Source organism: Pogoniulus pusillus, chromosome 1 (assembly GCF_015220805.1).
Source record: "Pogoniulus pusillus isolate bPogPus1 chromosome 1, bPogPus1.pri, whole genome shotgun sequence".
In the NCBI taxonomy this organism is placed as follows: domain Eukaryota; kingdom Metazoa; phylum Chordata; class Aves; order Piciformes; family Lybiidae; genus Pogoniulus; species Pogoniulus pusillus.
In genome coordinates, this window is record NC_087264.1 from 54,003,429 (window position 1) to 54,029,394 (window position 25,966).

A 25,966-nucleotide genomic window follows, 5' to 3' on the forward strand; every position below is an offset into this window, starting at 1 on the left:
ATGCTTATCCAAGAAGGGAATAGATAAAATTCTTATCTCATGTGTCCACCTTCATCTTGACCTTCTGTCCGTGTCACAGATCAGCTTTCCACTGCCTGCTCCCTCCTTGCAGTAGCTGACAATCTGCTGACCAAAAATTACTTACAAACATCATCCCAACACCAATCTTGGGTCCCAAGTAGACCTCAAAAAGCCCTGGAGCAGGCTGCCCAAAGAGGTTGTGGAGCCTGCTTCTCTGGATGCTTTCCAAACCCACCTGGATGTGTTCCTGTGCAACCTGCTTTAGGTGTCTCTGTGTTAGTTGGCAGGTTGAACTTGATGGTCTCCAGAGGCCCTTCCAGCCACCATGGGGCAGTGGTTCCTCCTGCTCCCTGAATACTCCTGTAGGGCTTAGTTCTTGTTTTCACAGCGGGGAAGGAAGGGACCTCTGAGGATCATCCAGTCCAATGCCCTGCTAAAGCAGGGTCACCCACACCACTTTGCCCAGAATTACTTTGCCCAGGAGATGTTTGAAAGTCTGCAGAGAGGATTTCTGGGCAATTTCTGGCCTATGCATGGATGTGTGTGTGATTACTCAGTCCCCCAGATCAGAAGAGCTCTGCCTAAAGAGGACTCCATTCCTACACCAGAGCCACACCCAGAGCTTTGAGGTTTGAAAGTTGCCTTTTCTGACAGGGTGGGAAGGAACAGGAAGCCTTAATGCATGTGGAAAGAGCAACTGCAGGCAGGGTGGCCTGGAGAGGAGAACAAAACCATCACGAAACATGGGCTGTGACCAAAAGTGTTCATGTGGAAGGTAGATGTTGTTGCTGACAGCAAGCTAGACTGCACTGTCCTCTTCCCCTCTTCAGGCATAAGCCTACTTTGTTCTTTCTGGAGAGGATGGACTTGGAGAAGCACAGATAACCACTTCAGCTCCCAATGTTGGTGGCCTCTCAGCTTTTATTTGGGGCCACTACGCACCAAAGCGTCTCAAAGCATCCCAGCTCCTGGGCTCAGAAAATCAGTGAACATTGGAAGTTGCAGCAGGATGCTTTCTCCTTCCTTCCCAGCTCAAATTAAGGCTTCCCACACACTGTTTTCATGGATTTGCTGTCTCACCAGGCATTTGGAACATGATTTTGAAGTCTCCACATGAGGCCTGTACAGGCATGTCTGATTTCTGCTGCCATCCATAAGGCTCTCAGGAAAAGACAGATGGATGCAAGTAATGGGGCTCCAAACTACAGAGCTCCTTCAGTTATGAGGTTGTAGATCCCAGCAAGCCAGAGTTTTACAGCCAAGGTCTTAGTGCTGGAAGAAACCATGGAAGCTTTCCATCCCAAAGAAGGGATCAAGGAGCCCCTGACCTGCACTGGTAACCAAGAGGCTTGACTGGGGTTAGGGACTGAGTATTTGCACCTGGTGTCTTCTGCCTCCCAAAGCAACCACACAGATTCCCAAATCAGCTTAAATGACTTTGTTCTTGCCCCATCAACATGTCCTACAGCTGATGAAGCTGAGGCTTGTCCACAGGGGTAGCACAACTGCTGTGCATTCCAGTTGGCTTCAACTTGTGGTATGTACTGGACTAAATGGCCTTCCCTGGTGGGTAACTCCTTTGTAGAATGCCTCCCAGCTGAGAGGGACAGGGGTTATGTGTATGTGGCTTTCTCAAAAACATGATGTGGCACAAACAGAAGAGAACCCTTTGGTGCTCCACGGCGTTCAGATGCCACAGCAGAAGCTCTCCAGAGCATTCCTAGCTGGGGACAGCCTGGAAGCCAGTATGTCACCTCTTTATTTAACGAGTCTTGCTGCCAGGAGAAAGCTCTGCCAGAAGACCTGAGTACTGTGGAGTAGCCTGTGGAAAAGGTGGCCTGGCACAATGCCCCTTTGGGTAGGACACAAGGGTGAGGACCAAGCAGGGAGAGCCCTGCTGGGCTCAAGCATAGTGCTCTGCTGCCATTGCCACCACACTGCTGTATCCCCTGCTTAGCCTTGTTCCAGGCTGTGCTTCAAGCCCATCCTCACCCTACTGTGTTGGTACTCCTGGTATGGGGCATTGCTGCCAGCCCCCAGCTGCAAAACCAGCTCCTATCAGCAGAACCCAGACTCCTGGAACTTGGGAGACTATCAGAAAGCTGGGGACAGCTTTGGTCAGGCACCGGAATGAGCTGCCCAGCAAGGTGTTTGAGTCACTAACCCTGGATATGTTTAAGGGTGGTTTGGATGTGGTGCTTAGGGATATGGTTTAAGGTGAATCTTGTAGAGTAGGGTTCTAGGTTGGACTTGGTGATCCTGAGGGGTCTTGCCAACCTGGCTCTTTCTGTGATTCTGTGGCTTTTGAGCTGGGCTTGTTATGACAGGACAAGGGGTGATGGTTTGAACTGAAGAAGAGAGATTTGAGCTGGATAGAAGAAAGAAATGTTTGGCACTGAAAGTGGTGAGGCTCTAACCAAGGTTGCCCAGAGAGGTAGGAGAGGCCTCATCCCTGGAACCATTCTAGGTCAGGTTGTTTGTGGCTCTGAGTAACCTGCTCTAGTTGCAGATGTCACTGCTGGCTGCAGGGAGGTTGGAATGGATGGCCTTTAAGGGTCTCTTCCAATCCAACCATTCAATGATTCACCTCAGGCATTGGAGGAGGAAGAAGGTCAAAGCAATCAGTGTATCATATATTCCAGTCAGGACATTTCCATGGAGCCACCACTGACTGCTCCCACTGGGATGCCACTGCAGGCTTTCTGACTCCTGAGAAGCTCTCTTCAGCAGACCCATTGGTGTCATTGAAATCTGTGGGCTCTGTCTGTAGGACCTAACATTCACAGCTCTAATCTTGACTTTTGAGGCCAGCTTGGTTCCCCTCATAACTCCTCCATTGGCCTCCTATGTGTCAATGCTTGTATGTGGTCACTGCTGCAGACCATGGTTCACCTGCTGTGGGCTCCTGATCTCTCCATCCTCAGGAGATGTGGCATCAACCAGGTTTCCCCACCAAAGCTGACACCAGAGAATGTGCACATTGCCTGAGGCAATGCTCCCGTTTGGTTGGATCAGTCCTGATCCTTCTGCTGTTGTTTCACAGAGCATATGGGGAGGGAGGGGGTGATTTAGTTGCCCATTCATCGTTTTCTGGTGCTGTGCAAGACACGCAAATGTGTCTCAGATAGGATGGGGAGATACCAAGGCACTGAGGAGTCACAACAGAACATCTAGGCCACATTGCCATGCAGTTGGCTCAATGCCTCCTCCCAGCACCAGCCAAGCTTCCCCTCTCCACCATCCATAGGATGCTGAGTACCTCCTACTGCATTTACCAGCATCCAGCAATAAAGGGCTCTGCCTTGTTGCATGTTCTTCACATCTAGGTCCCCAAATAAGGTGAAAAATCCATCTCCTCAAAGCTTGGTTGCAATCACAGCTTCTTGGTTCCTTTTTGGGTAAGCTTCAGGTCATTTTCTAAAGAAATCCATAGCTACCAACAAATATTATCTGGCAGATTCCTTCTCAGGCAAAGAACCAACAACATCAACAGCAGTGAATCGTTGTGAAGTCCCCAGGAGACACTTCTCAGTAGGATTTCTCCCCATCTTTGGGGACCTCCTTTTCAAATAACAACACATGCAAGAAATCCATCCCATTTCCTGTAGTGATTTTCCATCATCTGTCTGCATTTTTCTCCAAACCAGCTCTTGCTTGGCCTTGACTGAGGATTTTGCAACCTCAGGATGTCCAATGGTTTTGACATCATCACGAGACCTCAGAAGCTCCTCTTTGAGTGCTTTGGGTGTAATGAGCTCTCATGAGTACTCATCACCCATTGTTCTATTTCTCCATCTCCCATACAACGTCTCATTCTTGAATTCCAAGCTTTCCCACCATCACCAGAGAGCTTTTGCCCTCTCTGAAGAGTCTATACCTAAGACCAGACACTGTTGCCAAATGAGTTGGGTTGGTTGCTTTGTTTTTTTTCCACTCACACCTCATTTTGCTACCAGGAGTCTCTTTGAGGGCCACTTTTAGCTCCTTAAATTCTACTCTTCCAAATCTACATCTATGACACAAAGCAGGAATAGTTTCACTCCTGCAGAATGTGAAAGGAGGAGAATAAGGAAGCAGCCTCAGTCTTTTCTCGCTGTCCTGCTGAGTTGTCTGACACACTGCCTTTCCACCCCAACCGAAAACAAAGGCATCAGAACAAAATGCTGGCAGAGCTTTGGTGACTCTGGTCTCGTGTCAGTGCTGTCCCCACAGGCACCAAAACTCTTTCAGCTCTGAAAATATCCAGCTGTTCTCCCCTGGCCACTGACATTGCTTTGTCTTCTCACAAGGAGCATGTGAAGCTTTGTCCTCCTGGCAAAGCTGCTGCTGAGCCTCCTACAGCAGGGCCAGTGGCCTGCAAGGCCAGGTAGTGCTATATTCCTTTCCTTTTCACTGAGGAGGTGTTGTCTCATCACCCCATCTAAATGTTGTTCAGATGTGGTGCTTGGGGATATGGTTTAGGGTGGACCTTGTAGAGTAGGGTTATTGGTTGGACTTGGGTATCCTGAGGGTCTTTTCCACCCTGAGTGTTTCTCTGATTCTTTGGTCACTCCTCGCTGAGAGGTTGCTGAGGGTATGTGCCACACTCTTTGCAACATCTCACCTGGGCTCAAGGGGAAGCCTCAGATTGGAAGTCTCAAGCTCATGGCAGCCTGCTTCTAAAAAGCTATCAGCTCCTGTTTGAGGGTCTGCCATAAACCAGGATGTCCCCATGGCTGGGCATGCAGTAGCAGCTTGGCTGGTCTCTCTCTAGGGAAGGCAATGAGAGACCCACACTACGTTTCACCATGGACTTGTGCTGACATGAAAGCCATTTTCACCTCCAAATATTGAATGGGGAAACCAAAATGAGCCCAATGAGGCACACCCCAGATATTATCTGCTAATGGCAAGGCACAGGCAGCCTTCTGTTAGTGTATTGCACACCAAAACTCTTGGTCTTTTACTTCTAACCAAGACAACAGATGAGGTCCAAGAGCTGGCTGCAAGCTCAGAGACAGCTCAAAGACTTGCCCACAGAGGCAGGAGCCACAAACAGATTGCCCAAACTTCTTTGCTTCCCATGAGCCTTATGTGTAAAGGAGAGCACGGCAAGCTGAAAGCCCTAGCGCCCACTGCCCAGCTCCAAAAACACAGAGCTGGGCATGCTGACGGTTAGTTCATCCCCCACCTCAGCTGTGTTCAACATTTCCAGGCTTCCACATGCATTTTTCTCCACCAAGCTTATCCCAATGTCCATCTTCCTTCATACCCACGAGGAAGCTCAATCTCTGCTTGTTCCATCATCTCCCTTTCTGTCTAGTGTCAGCTACCTGAGTGAGCACCCTGATAAACCCCTCTCCTCCTGCTTGACTTCCCCCATCCCCCTCTGAAGTGGACCATTGCCAAATGGAGACAAAAGGGTTTGTTCAACCAAGAACTTCAATTTTTGCCACCAAGGAGAAGGGAATTTCCAGCAGAACCAAGCACAAATGCACCTTTCCCAAAAGCAAGCTAATTAAAGGGAAGAGTCAAGTTCTCTGAACACCAACTTAATACCCAACCCTGGGCACAACAAAACCTTGCTGCAGCCTCAATTCTAACATCAAACCAGCATCACCCTGCTTGGCATGTGCAGCTCCAGGTCCTCCTGGTTGAGTCTGGGCTTTTCAGTCCATTTTCATGAGGCTCTATCCTGTCCAGTTGTATACTTACAACAACCTCCCTATCAGAGCCGTGCTTAACCATGCTAAACTGATGTTTGATGTTGTAGCCAAGTCCCAGTTGTATCCTACCCTACAAAACTCCCTTTTTCTAACAGCTTGGAGTGGTATGAACTGGGTGGAAAAGCTCTTCTCTTCTAGGAAAGAACCTTATACAAAGCAAACAGCTTCTCTCTCTTCCAGTAGCAGCTTTTCCAGCTGCTGTTTGAGGGCTGAGCCTCAGTATTTAAGCTCCACCATAAATCTCATGGCTTCATGGAGTGTTTTTGCCCTCCTGCACAACCTCCCTGAGTGTCTAGCAACTGGTCCATTGGCTATTTATCTTGGAAGTCCTCACTGGCGTCTGGAGAGGTGAGGAACCTAAAATGTCTGCAGGTTCTCTGCCAATTTAGGTGGGTCTCTTCTTCCTCTTGCCTTCTAGCATTTGGCTGTGTCCCGTCTAGCTTAGACTGGTATCTGACTCCAATCTGCTTATGAAAGTTCAGACCAAATCTTGATAAGGCAGGTTGTGTCTATAACACAGCACTTCTCAGCTCTCAGGTATGGGTCCTTGCCACGGCTGTGCTCCTGACTGCTCTGGGATGAGGTCTGGGCATGCATCATCCCAGAGGAGAATGGAAAAGAGCCACACGCTGCTCCCAGAGGTCTTGTAGGCTTCTGAATCCCTAGTCCAGGCTCCTGGGAACATCCCTCTTTGGAAACTGCATCCTGTCCCCACACCAGTGTTAATGACCCCAAAAGTGATCAGCTGGCACTTAGAGTCCTGAGGAGGAAGCCTTCACTACAGGGAGGGACTGGTGAGACTTGAAAAGTTTCTTGCAGGAAAAGTCCTGCCTCCTTGAACACAAGAACCAGCAGATGTATGGAGTGCTGGTGGACAACAAATTCACCACGAGCCAGCAATGTACCCTTGTGGCCAAGAAGACCAATGGTCTCCAGGGATGCATGAAGAAGAGTGTAGCCAGCAGGTCAAAGGAGGTTCTCCTCCAGCTCTCCTCTACCCTAGTGAAGCCACATCTGGAGGACTGGATCCAGTTCTGGGCTTCCCAACTCAAAATAGACAGGGAACTGCTAGAGAGAGTCCAACAGAGGCTACAAAGATGCTGAGGGACCTGGAACATCTGTGAGGAGGAAAGGCTGAGAGCCCTGGGGCTGCTGAGCCTGGAGAAGAGCAGCCTGGGAGGAGATCAGATCTGTGCTCAGCAAAAGATAAAGGGTAGTGGCGGGGGGGAAGAGAATGGGGACAGACTCTTTACAGTGGTGCCCAATGACAGGACAAGGGATGACAGGCACAAACTGAATCCCAGAAGGTTCTACCTGACCATGAGGGAAAAAACTTCTTTAGTGTGAGGGCGCTGGAGCCCTGAAGAAGGCTGCCCAGAGAAGTTGTGAATTCTGCTTGTCTGGAGAGATTCCAACCTCCCTGCCATTGTGATCCTGGGCAAGCTGCTGTGGGTGCCCCTGTTTTATCAGGAGGGATGGACTGGAAGATTTCCAGAGGTTCTTTCCAACCCCCACCATGCTGGGATTCAGGGATTTATAAAATCTACCACATATTACAGTTACTTCAAGACATTACAAACTTTCATTTATTTCATCCAGCCAGAAGTCAGCCCAAAATGCTTGTTCTGTCTCTTCCTCATCTCCACTCACAACACTTCTCAGATAGGCATTGGCTTTCTGCTGATTTTGTGATGTTTTCAGGCTTTTACTGACTAAGGTTGGTTGCTGCCTCTGCAAGCTTCACAAGTTTCCACCCAGCCTCAGTACAGAGTGTGTCTACCAGTGACTGAACCAATTCACCTCTCCAGCTCCACCACCAGCTGAAAATCCACTTGCCTTCCAGCAAGCAGATTAATTGCAGCAGGATAAACCCACATGTTAAAAACAAAACAAAAACCCCAACTCCAATTATTTATCAGATGTAAATAGGCACCCAAGTGCTGAGATAAGCAATGTGATGTCTTACATCAGTGCAGATAAGGAGACACCGTAGCTCATGACACACCAGCTTGTCGTGGCTGAATCCTGCCAGGACCTGAAGACAGCAGGATGTTGAATCACAGCTATTCTCAACAGCCAGATCAAGCATTTGATACTGGAGGATTTGTGCTGATACAATCTATAAAAATCAGACTGCCTTCTAGAATGGTGCTGAGTCTGCCACTGCTCATCACCCTTCCAAGATATCTCCTCTTCATCTCCCTCTTCTCATTCACCTCTGCTCCCTCTTCACTCTGTGATCTACCTCTTTTTCATCATAAAAGAGAAAAAATTACCCTGGAAGTATCAAAATTGCTCTTTACCATCCTGTCTGCTTCTGTGACAATCAAAACATGAAGCATGACTGAAAACATGGCATGCAAGAACTGCTTCAGCCCAACTCTACACAGACAACAAAGTGGAGGTCATTTATTTAATAGATGCAAGTAGATGTCCTCCTTCCTTGGAAGCTTTCATGCTGCAAGTTGAGGCAGCAGAGAGACCTGCAGCTGTGGTAAACTACTTTAACACTTGACTCACAGGAGATGTTCCCATCCTCTCTCCCTCTCCCTCTCCCTCTCCCTCTCCCTCTCCCTCTCCCTCTCTAAAGGCTTCCCAAGTCACAGGTACTCTGCATCAGCTGAAATTATTGCCCAGGCTTCTCCTCATCCAGAACTATTTTATCCTTTCCTCCTGAAAACATATCTACATAGAAACATTCAACTTATGCTTTCTGATGAGCAACTGAGATGAGATGTAGGGATTATTTTGGTTTTGTAGAAGGAATACCTCAGGAATGTGAATTACTGGGGCAGGCTTCACCCCAAGAAAGGCTGGAAAAGAGCTACACAGTGCTCCAGTTTTCACAGCCTTACAGACATTAGCTGAAAAGTTGTAATTAAGCCATATTTTGTGTTGGGCAACCAATATAGGTTGCTTGTGCTGATGAGCTGCTTTATAAAGATACAGCCATTAACAGATTGAGCCTATTTCATGTACTGGGAGGCCTGAGCATAGGAGAACACATCAACTGCGACATCCTCTCACACCAAATGAAGACCTGATTGTCCTTACAGCACCTTATGAACATTGTTAAAGACCAGGAAACCTATGTTCAGTAGCCTCCAAAACCAAGCACAGGACTCCTACATCACAAGCTTTCAGACTCTGTCAGTGGGCTCCTTCCCCAACCTACCAAGAGCCTCTTTCTGCCAGAACTATGGTCCTGGGAAGGTCACACTAATGTCACTAAGTGGGGACAGCTTCACCTTGCACAAGCCACTCACAGGTTCTGAGCTTCATCTTTTCCAAAATGAGAACAAAAGTCTCCTACCACCACAGGATGCGTCATGCTTTTTACCTGAATATTCCAGCAGCTGCCCAAATGCCCTGAAGAAGAGAATAAAATAGCTTAAGGACTCCACGGAGTGAAACTGGCTGAAGAACTGAGAATTGGGGCAATGGAATAGGCAGGGCTGCAGCTGGATATGTCCTTCAGCAGCTTTTGGCTCCCAGCCTCCCAGACACCACCTCCCTCTGACAAGGGAAATTCATCACAGCTTGGAAAAGGAATAAATCAAGATCTGAGGGACTGAAGCCTGCAACGTTAACTCCCCTTCAACCCTGTGAGCGTCTTTAACTTGGGAGGTTGGGAACCATAGCCAGAGAAGCCTCTTTTTATTCCTAACTTGTTTGGAGCACTCACCCGTACGAGTGAATCACTGCAGCCAGTCGGTTAGTCATGCAACCACACGGAGCATACCGTCAGATGGAGGGCTGCACAAAATAAACAGCCTCCAGCTCCAGATAACACACACGGAGCTCACCTCTGCTATCTGCCATCAACACAGCCTCTCAGCAGCACTCCTACACCCAGCCCTTAGCAAAAGAGGTGCTCAGGAGGCATCTCCAGATCTCTCTCCCCGCCCCACTACTCCAGTCAATGCTTTTTCTCCTCGGTTCACGCTGTGTTGGCTTTCAAAACAATGAAGTTCACTCACAGTTTCAAAGCTCTTTCTCACTCTTTGCTTTCCTCAGCTTTCTCCCTGACGGGCTTACGAGCTGCAGCAGAGCTGGGTTACAAACGGAGTTAATTACAGCACCATTAAACGTTCCGGTTGGGAAAGACCTTTCATATCAGCCAGTCCAACCGTTATCTAACTCTACCAGGGCTGGTGCTAAACCATGTCCCTCAGCACCACATCTCTGCCTCTTTTCAGCACCTCCAGGGATGGGGATTCAACCACTTCCCTATGGAGTCTGTTTCGATGTCTGAGAACCCTTTCGGTAAAGAAGTTTCTTCTAATGTGCAACCTAAACCTCCCCTGGTGCAACTTGAGGCTGTTTTCTCTCGTCTTACCTCTTGTTACTGGGGAGAAGTGACTGACCGCCACCCCATCATCAGCGGGCAAGTCGAAAATAAGCTGCAAAAGCCAACAACTCGTCCGGCGAGGAAGGAGAGGCAGGAACAGAGGAGGGGGGAGGCTCCTTTGACAGAAAAACAGCGCGGGGCAGGAAACCTCTCCAAGCCTCCAGAAGAAGGAGGCCAGAAGAAGGCATGAGAAGCTAAAACCAGATTTTTTGGGGGGGAAGAGTCGCGGATACAACCCTCCCGCTTGGCCAGAGTGAAGCCCTACCTTGGCGTTCTGCTCCCTGAGGAATTCCCGCAGGTTTTCGCGGAAGAAGATGCCGAACCTCCCTGGGTGTCTGCTCAAACAGAACTCCCGGACGGAGCTCCCTCCCCCTCCCTGGGAGGCTGCCGGAGCCCTTGAATGGCAGACCTGGTGGCCCTATTGTGGAAAAGAGGGCGATTGCCAGGGCGGCGTCAGCAGCACGCCGGGAACCGCCGGGGCTCTGCCCAACTGAGCACCGGGGGCAGGCACCGGCCTCGCCGCCGCCGCCGCCACCCCCCTCCCCTCCGCTTCTCCTCCCCGATGCCCTGCGGGATCCCGTCCCCTTTTTTCGTCCCGTTTCTCTCCCTTTATCCTCTCTCATTGCTGTCCCTTTTCCGGGCAGCATCGCCCTACACTCTGGTGTGCCCCCACATCCCGACGGAAAAAGTTGTGGAGGAGGACCCAGTTCACCGCCGCCCCCCTCCAAGCGCTTTCATCCACGGGAAAGGAACCGAAATCGAAGCTACGGGGAGAGAGAAGAGTGTGAAGGACCAAGACGGCGGAGGCAGCCGGGGATATCCACCTCAAACCCCTTCTGCACCCTCGGACCGGTCGCGAAGCCTCTCCCTCGGAGATGCTCAAGGCGCGGGGGTGAACGGGACACGGAACACTGAGACAGACGTTAAAACCCCCACATCCCAAATCCTGGGTGCTGAGACTGAGCATCCCCCAATATGGAGAAGCAGCTAGAGCACACGACCCTGAGACTGCCCCCCCAGTCCCTCCTCCCGGCGCTGCTGGAGCCAGGGAAAAGGGGGGAGATGCTCCAGTTTCCACAGCCCCCCTCTCTCCCTCAAGATTCGCAAAGCCCTTGAACATAGAGGGCGAGCGGTGGAATTGGGGAGGGGGGTGAGCTGCCAGAGAGCACATCCCTGCCGCTTACTTTATATCAAGGGGAGGAAGAGAAGGAGGAGAAGTAATGCATGAAAAGTGTCGGTTTAAAAACTGCCACCGATGAACCGATTCCGCCGACGGTTGCTTTTCCGCACCTTCTTTCCGCAAGCCGCTTTTTCCTTTGCTGGCTCGGTAGCGGACACAAAGGCTCGTTATTTGCATCACCCCGCACTTAAAAGATTCCGTCTGCCAGAGAAACCCCGTTTCCCTTTGGGTAAGCCTCCCAGTCACATTCCCCACACATTGGTTTTGGTTTGATTCCCCCCCCAGCCCGTATTTCTAACTGCATATATTTGTGTGTGCAGATCTCTCAAGGTATACAACTTACTTCAGCTCCGCACAAGACACAGAGCAAGTCGGATTACTACAGAGCGTAAATCAGTCGAAAACTCCTTCCAGTCTCCCCCACAAACCAAACCACCAAATCTTTGACGAGGGATTACGTTTAAAATTTCGGCTTTCATTGACGGTGCCCAGCCAGTATTCCCCAGGCATCCCTTCCCAGGGTCAGACCGGCAGTCGCCGCTCCGAGGGGTCCCTGGGGGTGCCCAGATGGGATCTTCCCGCCTAGAACCTTCCTAAGACCATACTGGCAGCCGTCCTCCATGAGGGGTCGGGAGGAAGCCCAAATAGGACCACTCTCCCCCCCCCAGGATCCCTTTCCAGGACCAGAGCTGCAGCTCCCACTCCGAGGGCTCTGTAGGGAGCCTAAATGAGACCTCTCCCAGGCCCTTCCTAAGGCCAGGTCGGCAGCCGCCACTCCAAGGAGTGAACTGGGAACCCGGCCGGGACTCAGAGCCGCCTGGTGTCTCTGGTGCCCCAGGCGGGCACCTCTTCCCCCGTGTCCTCCGTATATTTACGGCCGCCGCTCTCCCCAGCCTATATTTATCTGTAACGATGCGATAGAAGGGCTTAGATCTCGAAATAGAAGCCGAGAGCAATAGATGGCAGGCACGGGCTTTTTATAACTCCAAGCTCCGTGTTTATTAATTAATTTAAACTAGATTAAACGAATAAAAGAGGGGACACACACACACACACACAGACATCCTCTTTCCCGTCGGCTCACCGGGCCCAGCTGTGCGGTGCCCTCTCGGGGACTTGGCAAACGAGGAGGGGAGAAGCGGGGAGCAGAACTGGCTGCGGGGTGCCCGTGTTCTCCCGGGTAGTCCGAGGAGCTGGGCCACTGCAGGTCCCGAAGCAGCACTGGAAGCGGCGGGGAACAGACTGCATTGTCGGCATCTGCATTTATTTTTTAACCCTTTTAACCTTTTTTTGTTTTTTTGGTTGGTTGGGTGGTTGGGTTTGGGTGTTGTTTTGGTGTGTGTTGGGGTCTTTTTGTTTGGTTTTTTTTTGGGTGTAGGTAGTTGTTGTTTTTTAAATTGAAGGACTTAGGGGCCATGGCGCCAGCATCCTCCTCAGCACTGGGCTGCGCGATAGTACCCGCGTCGGAGCCGGGGTTCGGCGAGTGTCTCCCTCATAGCTCTCCCACTCCAGCTTGCATCCCGCCCGGAATTTAGCTGCCATGAGAAAGAGGACGGGTCACTCTTCCCCCGTTATCACCCGGGCTCGGTGATACTCCGGGCCCGTTAACTAGGCTCGGTGATGTCCCGATACCATTAGGGGGTTCCCGGGCAAAACGCCGTTTGGGAAAAGGCGGAGAGGAGCCTGCAACTGCTCTGCAAACCCCCGATTTGCTTATTATTAGCGATTCCCTCTCTTAAATCTTTATTACTTAATAAAATTATTATTTAATATAATTATTGTGAATAAAAATATTGTTACTATTATGACTAGTATTATTACCACTAATTTTCTTCCCAGATCCATGTGTATCTCATTATTGTCGTTCCTACCCACATCAAAAGGGTCTCGCCGCCTGACGCGGAGCTCCCACACACACCCCTCACCGAAGTCAAACCCGGGCCCCGCTTGAAAATAAATCTGGAGGGGGGGAGACACGACTCCGTGGTGGTGTTAAAGAGGGCGATTAATTAATGTGGATCTTTACTAGAGGTTGTAAAGTGTCATCATCACAGGCTGAGCCGGCGCTTTGCAACCTACGCCAACAGGAGAGCCGAATAACAACGAAATGGTGCCGGGGCCGTAAAGGTTCCGGGGACGGGGGCCTCTCCGTGTCCGCTTTCGCCCTGTGGAAGCGGTGAGAAGGTCCCCGAGGGGCTCCTCGGTCCCGTTCTCGCCCATCCGCGCCGTCCCCGGCCGGACTTTGCCTTCGCTATGGCTATGGCTGCGTGGGGAGGAGGTCTTCATGCCCTTGTCCCCAGTAGTCACCTGGAGAGGGGGAACCGCGTGTGTGGGCATGCATCAGGGGACAAGGGAGAAGTGCGGGGACACCTTGGGTGCGCTTATGGGATGAGGGACGGAGCCTGAGTGCGGCCCGGCACGTTGGGACTGGTTCGATGAGCAAGGAGAAGGCATCTCGGCCTCTTCTTCAGCCTAAAGATGGGGGAAAGGAAAAGTAAAGAGGGGAAAGAGCCCCCATAGTGATGCCGACAACCTAAGAGGTGGGATGGCAGCGCGGTCCGAGCTTCTACTTCTTTCCCCGAAGCCTCACTTTCGCAGCCACTGCCCTCTTTAAGAGATCCTGGAGACCCTGTCACGAGTTTGTCCTTGTCCCTACCCGGGATGATAGGACACTGGCTTTACGGGGACGGGGCACGGTGGATACCATAAGCGGGACGCTCTGAGTCCTGCCCGTGGCATCCTCTGCTCACCCGTACCGAGATCCCCGGGGGGGAGACATTTAGTTCCCATCTTCTTTTTCCTCGGGGAAAAGATTGAAACAAAAATTATGTTTTTGGGGAGTTATTGGTTTGGTTATTATTTTTTTGTTTGTTTTCTTTCCTTTTTTTTTTTTTTTTTTTTTTTTGAGAGAGGTGGTGTTTTGTGGGCTTGTTGTTGTTTTGGGTTTTTTTTTTTTTTCTGTTGGCTGGTTTTGAAAAACAGAAAAAATAATAAAATAATTATTTCCCCCCCACTCCCTCCTCGACATACCGGGAAAACAAAACCTTTTTAAAATCCACTCAAAGAAACTGTCCCCTCCAGCAGCCAAGGCAAGGATGTATCTTAATTACCGCTAATGGCCCTAACGAGGATGTGAGGGCCCGAGGATGCGAGCGGCTTATCTGCAGAGGGGCAGAAGCCATTTATGGCGGGGACAATCAGAGGAGAAAGTGGGAGATAAGGAAAGAAGAGAGACTCTTAGAGAGGAAAATGAAGATTTCGGCGTAATCCCTCCCAAAATTCTCCCTCTTGGAAGAGGGGTCACTATTTCGCGCAGTTGCCTTTCTCTTTCTGTTTCCCCATTTATTGCGGATTTCAGTGAGCGAAATGCTTCCATTCCCCGCTCTCAGAAACCACAATTAAAAGAAATTAGGATGAAAAATCACAAAGCAAGACACGACGGGGAGAAACTTCCAAAATAATAAAAAATATTTGGAGATGAGGAAGGCATGCAGGGGGAGTAGGACGACGAACGGGCAAGGGTGGACGGGCGGTCTCCAGCCCGGCACCGCAGCGAGATGAGGCTCTGTTCGGCCAGCTCGAGCCAGCCAAAATGTCCTAGACCCCCAAGAGGACTTGTCACCCCCACACACACTCCAACCCCCCCTTTCTCCCTCCCTCCTTTTCTAAGTCTCTGCTAGCCTCGGACTCACCGTAACAGGAGACCTGCAGAGCTCCGTTGTGGCCGCTGCTGTCTTGCAGCTTGAGGTTGCTCTCCGGGGGGGTTTTGCAGGGACCTCGCTGCATGTAGAGCTGCTGTTGCTGTTGTTGCTGTTGTTGCTGCGCAGGGTATTTGTTAAAGGCGGCCGGAGCCTGCCCGCTGCCATCCAGGGACTGACATTCCGGCTGGCTGTAGCGGCTCCGGCACTTAGTGCTGCTGTCACCAAAGCCTTGTCCTTTGCTGGCCAGAAAAGTAGGGCTGAACTTGTCACTTGCTTGAAATGCCCTAAAAGGCGAAGAGCCTTCTGTGCCCTGAGAGGCTGCGTTGTAGTAGGAATCCATGGCAGCCGGATCACAATAAGAAACACAAGTATCAGCATTCATTCCTAAAATTAAAAGGGCCCGAGTGTCCTTAATGAGCTTTGGAGGGGCACCAGGAACTTCTCTTCCCCTCTCGCATAGACACACACTCAGGGCTGGGCCAACGAGCTCTAAGAGGATTCAGATGTTCTTGAAAGCTGACCAGATCTCCAAACCCCCTTAAGATCTCGCACAGTAAAAGGGGGTATTTGGCTTTCCTTCCCTCCCTCTCTCTCTCTCTCTTCTCTCTCTCTCTCGCTCCTCTCTCACACACACATTCTCCCTCCCATCTCTCCCTCCAGACTTCTCTGCCCTTCTAACAGAGGCTCCTCTCCGCACTCTCTCCCCCGACAGATAGGGAAAAAAAAACCCCAACAAACCAACAACACACACATACACAAAAAGAGAACAAAAAGGGGAAAAAGAAAAAGAGCCTTCTCCCCCGATTAATATGTAGATGATGACAGTAGAGGGGAGGGGGCCCGAGAAGGGGTGTGCGTGTATGTGTTTGGGGGTGTGTGTGGAAGTAGAGAGGGGTGGAGGTCACATCTTTTGAGTTAAAAAAACCCCAACAACCAAACACCAAAACCACCCCCCCCCAAAAAAAAACCCCAACCCTCCAAACCCAAAAGACTCCCCCCTCACAAAAATAAAACAACAAAAAACCAACAATCCAAATCAACCAAACCAACCAAACTCCAAAATCCAAAACACCCAAAGAGCAATAAAGCCAACCCCAAACTAAAAAAAAACGGACAAACAACGCCCAAACCCAAAACTAAACAAACTGATGATTAAACCCCAGAAAATCCAACATGATATTGTGGCAGGATGGATACGGGATCCAACACCGGGAATAGATGGATTCGCTCCGGCCTTCACCCCCGTGGCCCCCTCCTCTCTCCTAAAGGCAATACGGGTTGTAGATACTATACGGTTTTAAGCTTCCCCACCCCCTATTAACCCCTTCAGGGATGGAAGCTCTTCCCTGGCACGGTGGTGGCCCAGCACATCGCCGGCCAAGCTTCTCCACACGTTTCTGATGGTCATTCTTGAGTGACCTCGGGATTTTATCCTCTCTCCAGGTGTGAAACTACTGGATCCAAAGCGGGTGGGGTTTTGGTCCAAAGGGAGGGATTGTAACACTGTCGCCAAGGGCGAAAAATTTGGAACTGCCCAGGGTGAATTTGCGAAGGGAGAAAGTCTGGCAGGAGCCGGTTTGTGGAGGTCAGTAGCAACTCAAAAAGGGATGAAAAAATGCATCGATAGTCACCTTCTGTCGTTGCTTTCCCCCTCCACAAACCGCCTGCCATTCAGCCTGATTCTCCTCCTCCCCCCGTTAACTGCTTCTACCCCTTCCACTTACGAGTGCCCTGCCTTCCTCCCGTCCCCCCACATCTGGTTTCCATCGCTCGCTTACCTTGAAGTTCTCAATAATAAAGATATTACACAAAATGCATCCACCGTGCCCCAGTCAGAGAAAGGGATGGAAAAAACAGAGAAAGGAGAGAAAGAAAACGAAAGAAAAAGGAAAGAAAGGGAAAAGCAAGGAGAGGAAAAACAAAGTAATTTAAAAATAAAAGAAAGGGAAAAAAGAGAAAAGAAAGAAGAAGAAAAAAGGAAAAAGATGAAAAGAAGAAAAATCAAGGGAAGGAAGGAAGAAAAGGGAAGAATAAAGGAGAAAAGATAAATACAAGCAAAAGAAACGAGAGGAAAAAGAAGGGAAGAGACCCTTAACCCCTTCTGTCCACGGCGGAAGCGACTGCGGGCAGGGAGCAGGGGCAGTGTCGGCGGCTCCACGTTCCCAGCGGGCTCCCTCTGGGGCTCTGTTACCCTCCAGGCAAAGATCTTGGACTCTCGTGGCTTTCATCTAGGTGTATCTGGGTGTGCAAGGCGGGGAGTGGGGCGGCAGGTTGGGGCCTGTGGCCACCACGGCTTCCCCCCTCAGGTGTTACTCCAGGAACAATCCCAGCACCATTTCCATTAGCTCTGCTCTGACCAGAACGTCCTCACTGCCCCTTACCCAGAGGAAGAAAAGACTTTTAGCAAGGTCGTCGTTTAAAAAAAAACATCCTGAGATGGATTTATTTGCTCGATCGCAACCCATTTTGGGGAGCTTTCTGCTCCAAGAAAGCCTTCAGCGGATTTACCTTCCCCACTCCTTGCTTAATTTTCCCCTCACCTCTTCTTCCCACTTCAAAATGCCCCCAGCCTAATCCCTTCTCTCCTCCTTGCCCAAGACTTTAGTACAAAGCAAACCCAACTCAACGCAGGGGAATCGTTGGGAAAAGAAAAATCACTTTGGGATAGTAAAAGGGGTCGCTAGGTTGCCTGGACCTGCATTCCAACATTCCCGCATTCCCAGAACTCACAAAGTGATTTTGCCGCGCCCCCCCCCCCCGCAATTTACTCCCCAGGAATTATTGACAAATGGAAAGAGCAGCCTGGTGAAACAAATAATCCTAAAAGTAAATTGTGCTAGGGCAGAGCCTCGATGCTGCTGCCCCGGGAATTCTATCTATTCTATTTTACTATCTATAATTTCTACTCATTATTTTGAGAGATATTTCGGAGTGGCAGAGCTGAAGGAGGGCAGCTTAGGGAAGTGCCTGGCTCGCCGGTCCCCTCCAACGAAAAATCCATTAGCTCCCAATCAGGGTTAATCAGCAGCCTCGAGGAAAGACCCGCAATAACCTCCCCCTCGCTAATGGGCAATCTGCATCCCTGGAAACGGGAGGTTAAATCGGGAATCGTTACCGAGAGAAAAAGGTACCCGAAGGGGCGGGGGGAGGATAAGAGAGGAATCGCCTTTTCCTGACGATTTTCCTTTGGCTGCGTTGGAATTTTTGCGTAAAGCTGCCTCAGAAAATTTAACGAGGGGATTCTCCCGCTCCTCCTCCTTCCTTCGCCCCCGAGCTTGTGAACGGAAGAGAACGGGGAGTCCGCAGCGGCCCCCCTCCCCATTAAACGAGGTGATAGGGGTCTGCCCTCCCGGTGCGTCTCCCTCCAAAAAAAATCCAAACCCCAAGACAGACCAAACCCAAACCCAACCAACCCAAAACCCCAACAAACCAAACCCCAAACAAACCCAGAAGGGCTTCGGGTAGGGTTCGTCGGTGAGAGCATCCCGGCCAGGATCGGCCGAGAAAGGGAAGGAAGAGGGGAGACACATGCACTACTCGAAACTCAATCTCCCTCCCATTTTTCCTCCTAGTACCCCCAAAGCTGCACCAAACCAAGCCAAAAAATCCCCACTCTTCAGTTCCCGCTGCCCCAGGCGCGTTATAGCGAGGTCGGTTTGAGATACGGTGGCTATCAGTTTGGGAAGGGGTCACTCTCGAGAGTGTCCCTCTCCCTACAACAGGGCTTAAGGGAGAGTCTCGCTTTTCAGGGGAGGGGCAGTTCCCACCGGAATAAGGGAAAATCATTCCCACTCTAGCTGAGAGTGTCCCCTCCTGATGACACTCCACGAAGGAAGGAGCATCCTAGGGCAACCCTGCCTGGCTCATTCTGGAGGAACCGTTTCCTTCCCACCGGGGTAGGAGCCGAGCATCACTCCCGGGAGAGGCGCTGGCGGTATCGAGTCCCGCATCCCCATCTCTGAGAGGAAGGAAAACTCTATTCCTCTGCGATTTAAACACTCAGAGTTGTGACGCCATCAGGGAAAAGCCACAGGTCCCCCCCGGTCCCTGAGCACTGAGGGCTGCGAGGAAATGTGCTGCCCGAGTGGCGGCGGGGACCGTTCCAGCTCTAGCAGGGAGGCGGAATAGGAGGCAGGAATGTGGTTCTCTGATTCCTCCGCCACTACCGAGACCTTTTCTTCCTCCCGGGGCTCCGGACAAGATTTCAGATCACCTCCACACTCCTCCAGCTCCCCTCGAGCTGTGGGAGAGGAAGGCTCAGGGAGTGGGTTGATGTCGCTGGAGAGGAGAATGGAGAGAGGGGGAAGGTTTTTCATCCCTCCTGGCTTTTTGGCGAAGTCTTGCTCTTGCAAAGCGCTTCCAGTTTGGTTCCCCTCTTGGACTGTTTTGTGTGGTCACTTTAGGGACCCTTTTGTACCGGTCCAAGATCTGACGGCAATGTTAGTGCTGGGAGAAGGGAGAGGGGGAAAAGAGATCCGTTCTCATCACCCCAAGCGGGCTTGTTGAGATTTTTGCTAGCTTGGGGGTTTCCTCCCCACCTTTCCAAGCAGGACCAATGCTGCATCCTTATTTCGGGCACCTTTTTCACGTGGAAAACGCGTAAGTGAAACAGCACCAGCTCAGCCCCGGGGCTCTCTGCTCCCACAGGATCTGGTGCTGCAGCTCCCCTGGCCCCTCTCTGCAGCTCCGGGGGCCGTTCGCTCCCCGTGGATCCATAGGGATGCGGTGTCCCTTATCTACATTTATCTGTTTGCACCCAAAGCGGGCACCTGCCTGGTCCGTCGGACTCCGCGTGAGGGACAAGCAGGAGCCAGGCGCACGCTGAGAACCCTTTCGGGGACAGCGGGAGAGGACCGAGGATGCTTCACTCCCACGGTCCCCTGGCAGCACCCACTGCCGGTTGGGCTCGACGGATGGCCCCGGGCCGCAGGGCTCTGCTCCGGATTCGCAGCCAAGCCTTTTGTTTTTTCGTTTTAACCATTCTTAAAAAAAAAAAAAAAAGAAGAAACAAACAAACAAACAAAACTGTTTTCTTTCATTTTCCTTCTGTTTAGTTTAGTTTGTTGTTTTATTTTTAATTCTCCTTTATATTTCTTTCTTCCCTTTAAAATTTCCTTCTTTTCCTTTTGATTTCGCCTTTCTTTTTCTTTCAGGTTTCTTTTTTCCTTTTGTATTTTCTTTTTTCCCCTTTTCCTTTTCAATCTTTCTATTTTTTCATTTTTTAAAAAATCTTTTCTCCTATTCTTTTGTATTTTCTTTTTTGCCTTTCCTTTTTTTCTTAAAAAAAACCTTTCATTTTTGCTCTTCCTATTTTCTTTTATTTTTCCCTTTATTTTTTCTTTTATCATTTCTTTTTTTGTCATTTATTTTCCCTTTCATTTTTATTACAGAATTTCGGTTTAAAAAACTGTTTATTTACTTTTAATTTGTTCTTCTTATTTCTTCCTTGTATTTTAATTTTTCTTTTCAATTTTTATCTATTCTTCCTTTTCAATTTTTGATTTATTTTTTCCTTTATTTCCCCTCTTTTCCTTCTTTTGATTATTTTTCTTCCATTTTTCTTTTCCATCCTTCTTTTTTTCTTTTTCTTTTTTTAAATGTTCCTTTTAATTTTGCTTTCTTTTCCAGCCCTTTCAGCTACTGGTCACGGAGGACTTTTCTTCACCTTTCTCTTCATGCAGTCTGCAGAGGTCGGAGAAAGGCAATAGCATACTCCTGGCTTCCCGCAGTATCCCAGACCCCTCAATCCTTTCCTCCCTTACACCAGCCTAAAAAAAAAAAAATCCACAACAAAAACAAAACCAAAAAAACCCACGTGGAAAATAGTTGCTTTTGGCATCGGTGACGCCAACACTTCAGATCCAATGGGAAAATGGAGCAGGAGAGGCCCCCGCGCCTCTCTTCACTCCCCGCTCCACACCCCAGGTGCCCCGGGTTGAGCCAGGCAACATCCCTCGGCTCCTGGCCTGGGCTTAGGGCTGGGTTAAAGTCCTGTCGTGCACTTCGTCCCCCTCCACATGGTTTGAGGGGAAGGAATATTTATATTTCATGCGAATTTTTTAGTGAAAATTCCTTCCTGTGGAGAAAAAAATCCACTTGCCTCTCCTTTCTTCCATGCTCTCTGTTTGCGGATGCCCTTGCCTGATCCCCTGGCTCTGAAATCAGGGGCCCGAGAGATGCGGGGCCGCGGAACCCAAAGGATGCTGAATCCGGGGAGAGTGGGGTCGTAGACCCTGAGAGACGCGGGGTTGTGAAGCTCAGGATGCAAAGCCTCTGGAATGTGGGGTTGTGGAGCTCAAAGGATGCAGAACCCGGGTACTGCGGGGCCCAGGGGCTGTGCATCGTGCCCCGGCTATCCCGAGGAACCGGGAGTATCCATTATCCCCGCCGGTTCCAGGGACAGGGCAAGGGCAGTCTCCCGCTGCTGGTGACCTTTTTGGATAGGGGCATTTCCCGGTGGCCTGGGAATATCTTTTTTGCACTGGACACGAAACAAAGAGGTTGGAGAGGAGCGGGCTCGGAGCCGAAGGCATCAGGAGGCAGTTGGTGCACCTGTCAGCGAGGCCAGAGAGCCTCCCCCCTCCGATCTTTCCGAGCAGGGCAGAGTCGGGACAGCCCTCGGAGGAGGGGAGGAGAGGCCGAGGAAAAGGATGGAGACCTCCGGGTCCGCCTAATTCCCCAGTCCGGCGACCCACCTCCAGCATCCCTGGGTGAGAAGCAGCTGGTGCCTGATGCCGATAGCGGCTGGAAAACGCTCCCAAGGAAGCGTGGATAGCTTTAATCCCAAGCACTCGGGGCTCGGTGGCCCCTGGGACGGGAGAGGTGATGGCTGCTCTATGGCCAGTTCTGTGCTCTGCAGTGTCCTGCTAGGTGCGCCCCCAGCTCTGGGACAACCATAGTGGAGAGCCTGGATCAGCCGTGTCCCTGTTAGAATGCTCCCAGCCAGGGAATTTGATTTGTTCCTCTTTGCCTTAGGCTCTGACAGGTATTTCCACTCTGTGTCCTTGGTTAAAAATCCATTTTTCTCCTTGCCAGCTCCAAGCAGCTCCCAAATCCACCCCAATCCAAACCACAACAGATGCCCCTAAATCAAGCCCCCTCCTGATCCCTTAAGATCATTTCCCTGATGATAATCACACCCCCATGACAGCCAGCCCAGTCCTTCAGTGCCTCAAACCCACATCTATTTTCTATCTGTTTTGCCCCCAGATTCCCTGACCCACTCTGGTTAGAGGGCTCAGGGCCATGGTGGCAGCTCTGGGGTCAGGGTAGCTTCTCACAGCTCAGAGTGGTGTTTTCCAGAGCACAGAGGGGCAAAATCCTCCATTTTTCAGCAAGTTCATTTGGGTGGGTGGGAGACACAGGAAGGGGAACAGGGGAGGCTTGAGGGTTGGAGAGGTCATTCAGGCAAGTTGTGTTCCAACAGGGAAAAGGGCAGAAGGGGGACATTCATCTGCTTCTCCCAGGACACTGCCAGTACATCTGGCAGCCCCCACCTCCATCCTTGCCCAGTTACCACCCTCTATAGAGCTTCCCAGTCCTCTCAGAGCTCCCCACTGAGGCTCAACTTCCCAACACTGCCACTGCAGTGGGATCCCTGAGCAGATGTGGCTCCTAGCAGGGATTCAGCACCGCTCCTCAGGTCTCTTGGATCATTGCCATGACCTTTTCTTTTCTGTTCCTCGTTTGCTTGTTTATTTTTTAAAGCCTTCCAGGAACGCTGCTTTTCCTTCTTTTTTTTTTGGGGGTGGGGGGAGGGGTGGAGTTTTGTTTTGTTTGAGCTCCCCCCCCAAAAAAAAAAAACCCAAATCTGACCAAGGCTGATTATGTCAGAGTCACACTTACTAAGGAAGAATCAGTTCATGAGGTTTGCTGATTCCTTCCACACCATGGCCTTTCTCTTAGAGAAATTACTCTTTCTCAGGGAGAAAAAAAGTTGCTTTTTCTTATGGAAAAAGTAACTTTTCAATTAAATTAAATTAAATTTCATTATTTTTTTAAGTAGGAAGCATCCAATAAATTCTATGAGTAGTGGAGCAGGCTAAGGGGTCTTCTGGATGTAGATCCCATGGGGTGTCACTTACTGATAGCCAGGTCTTACACTGAGGGGAAGCATCCTTGTTTTAGGGCAGAGAAACTGAGTCTCAAACAATTATTGCCCAAATTTACCCTTAAGTCACCAAATCTGGTTTCCAGCTGGAGATGGGGCCTGGGGCTCCCTGCCCAGCTTGGAACCACCAGCCACTCTCTGAGGTGGGCAGCTCAGGCAGACCTCAAATTCCAGGTTGAAGAATCTTACCTACTGACAAACACAGGCACAAGAACTTTATCTACTGAGAGATGCAAGTGGCTAAAATGTTCCCAGGTCCTGAGCTTCTTTAGCTTCCCCTGGAGCCAGCAAAAGCTGCAGCAGCTTAGACAGAAATCAGGCTACTGTGATTTGGGCTAGATGACCTTGAAAGGTCCTTTCCAACTTAAAGCATTCTATGATCACGATCCATTTGATGCTCCTGACCTCCTGGGTCAGGAACTCTGGTGATGTGTACCCAGATTCCAAACTGTCCAGCCATAATGAGGCCTCACCTCAGCCCCTAACCTCATCTTTTAGTGCCTGTCCACCCACCAAACCTTCTGATCAGGACACAGCTGCAGCTGGGACATGGGAGAAAGTCACTGAGAAAGCCCAGGAAGGAGAAATGTCTGAATGACATCATTAGGACACCCAGCATCAAGGCAGGAGTGACTTGTCAAAGAGTCATTGAATGATTTGGGTTGGAAGTGACCTTCAAAGGTCACCTAGGGCGACTTTTACTAGAAGCACAAAGAAGAAGGAGCAAACCCAACAGGAACAACACTAAGAGGTGACGAAGCAAATGCAGAACTGTCAAGATCTGGGATACAGGCAGCTTGGTGATAGTGGGACAGGGCTGAAGACAGTCAACTGGACCTTCCCTGGGTCAGAAATGACAGTTGGGTCAGTTGAGCCCTGGGGCCACCTGTATCCTCCCTGCTGCTCAGATTTATAGAGTGTAACATTTTAATAAAAACCACACACCCCTCCCTGCTTTGGTGCATTAAGAGATTTCTAGCAAAACACAGCCATGTTGCTATAAATTTCCCTCCCAGCACCCTCACAAGTCATAACTCAAGCCCCAGCATTTTGGGTTTAATGTTTATTTTGATGGCTGCATTCCAGAAAGAAAAGGGATAAAAAAGAAAGAAGAAAAAAAAAAAAAAAGAAAAAGAGAAAGCCTCCAAAAAAAACTCCTCAGCCACTTCTCCCCTTTGCTATTAGCCTGGTGTTTTCAATAAAATTTAGTACAAACTGGGAAAAAAACACTTGGCAAAAAAAATGAAGGAGAAAAATAAGCACACTTGGGCAATGTTCTCCCAGCCATCTGCCAAGGCTTGGGTTCAAATCCTGGCTTCAATTACAGATGTCCCACCACGGGCTCTCCTCATGTCTTCCTTCACCTGCTCCTCCCCTGGCATGTGTGGACAGTGCCCCAGAGAGCTATATAGTCAGAGATGGGATGCTCCAAAGGATAGAGGTATATGGAAGAGTGAGGTTGAAATGAGAGCTACAAAGATGCTGAGAGGCCTGGAGCATCTCTGTGAGGAGGAAAGGCTGAGAGCCCTCGGGCTGGTAAGTCTGGAGAAGAGCAGCCTGAGAGGGGATCAGAGAAATGCTTAGCAACAGCTACAGAATGAGGGCAAGAGGATGGGGCCAGATTCTTTTCAGTGGTGGCCAGTGACAACAGGCATGAACTGGAACCCAGGAGATTCCACCTGAAGATCATAGAATCAACCAGATTGGAAGAGACCTCCAAGATCATCCAGTCCAATCTATCACCCATCCCTATCCAGTCACCTAGACCACGGCACTAAATGCCTCATCCAGTCTTTTCTTGAAGAAACTGTGTTGTGAGGGTGCTGGAGCCCTGGAGCAGGCTGCCCAGAGAGGTTGTGGCATCTCCTTGTCTGCAGAGATTCCACCCCTCCTGGGCATTGTGATCCTGGGCAAGCTGCTGTGGGTGCCCCCACTTAAGTAGGGATTTAGCAGGGCCTAGATGATCTCCAGAGATCCTTTCCAATCTCCACCATTCTGTGATTCTATGAAATAGCCAAGCCTAGAAACTAAGGACTGAGGCTTCCTGGCCAGATAACACAGGACAGAACACGAGGAGTGCTGCCAGCCATGTCTGAGGTACATGGCACAGCTATTTCAAGCTTCCAGAGCACCTGCTCCCCTGCAAAGCCACCAGGCCTTCACGTGCAGCAGCACTAAGCCCACACTGAAAGAGGAGAAAATCATGGGGGGTGGGTGGCTGGCGGCACATCCAGACCAGCCACGCTCCAAGAGATGAGCCCCAGTGCTGCTGAGAGCAGCTTAAACCTTCATACAAGGGGTGAACATCTAACCAGACATGAGTTACACTTCTGATTGCTTTCCAGAAACAGCAGCTCCTGAACTTGACTTCAATCGGATGTGGTTAACAAGAACTTGTGGAGAGAGAAGCCTGATTACTAGCTCATGAGGGATGTGTCCCAGCCTCGTGGTGAGCATGTGTGTGTGAAGTCTGCACAGGTTAAGCCTGGAGATCTGCACATCCAAAGCATAAGAAACCCATTTTTCAGTCCATCAGAGCAGAAGAAGCCAATGGGCTTAAGGAGTAAGAGGCCAGTCACTAGTGGTGTCCCTCAGGGATCAGTGCTGGGCCCCATCCTCTTTAACATCTTCATAGATGATCTGGATGAGGGCATCGAGTCAGTCATCAGCAAGTTTGCAGATGACACTAAGCTGGGGGCAGATGTGACTGAGCTGGAGGGCAGAAGGGCTCTGCAGCGGGACCTTGACCGCCTGGACAGATGGGCAGAGGCCAATGGGATGGGGTTCAATAGCTCAAAGTGCAGGGTGCTGCACTTTGGCCACAACCCCATGCAGAGATACAGGCTGGGGTCGGAGTGGCTGGAGAGCAGCCAGACAGAGAGGGATCTGGGGGTACTG

At 50.3% G+C, this 25,966-nt stretch overlaps 1 protein-coding gene across 2 annotated transcripts in view; it reads right to left on the reverse strand.

Moving 5' to 3' along the window:
- ALX4 (ALX homeobox 4) overlaps window positions 1-15,426 on the reverse strand; it is a 36,880-nt gene extending 21,454 nt beyond the window's left edge. Inside the window, exon 1 of one of the 2 annotated variants that reach the window (XM_064152543.1) lies at window positions 14,950-15,426. In XM_064152543.1, coding sequence (XP_064008613.1) covers window positions 14,950-15,340 — 391 coding nt within the window. In that variant the 5' untranslated portion in view covers window positions 15,341-15,426. Of the gene's footprint in view, window positions 1-10,342; window positions 10,389-14,949 lie in introns of those variants that run through there. The other variant, XM_064152526.1, reaches the window with a different exon arrangement.
- Between the last annotated feature and the right edge of the window lie 10,540 nt (window positions 15,427-25,966).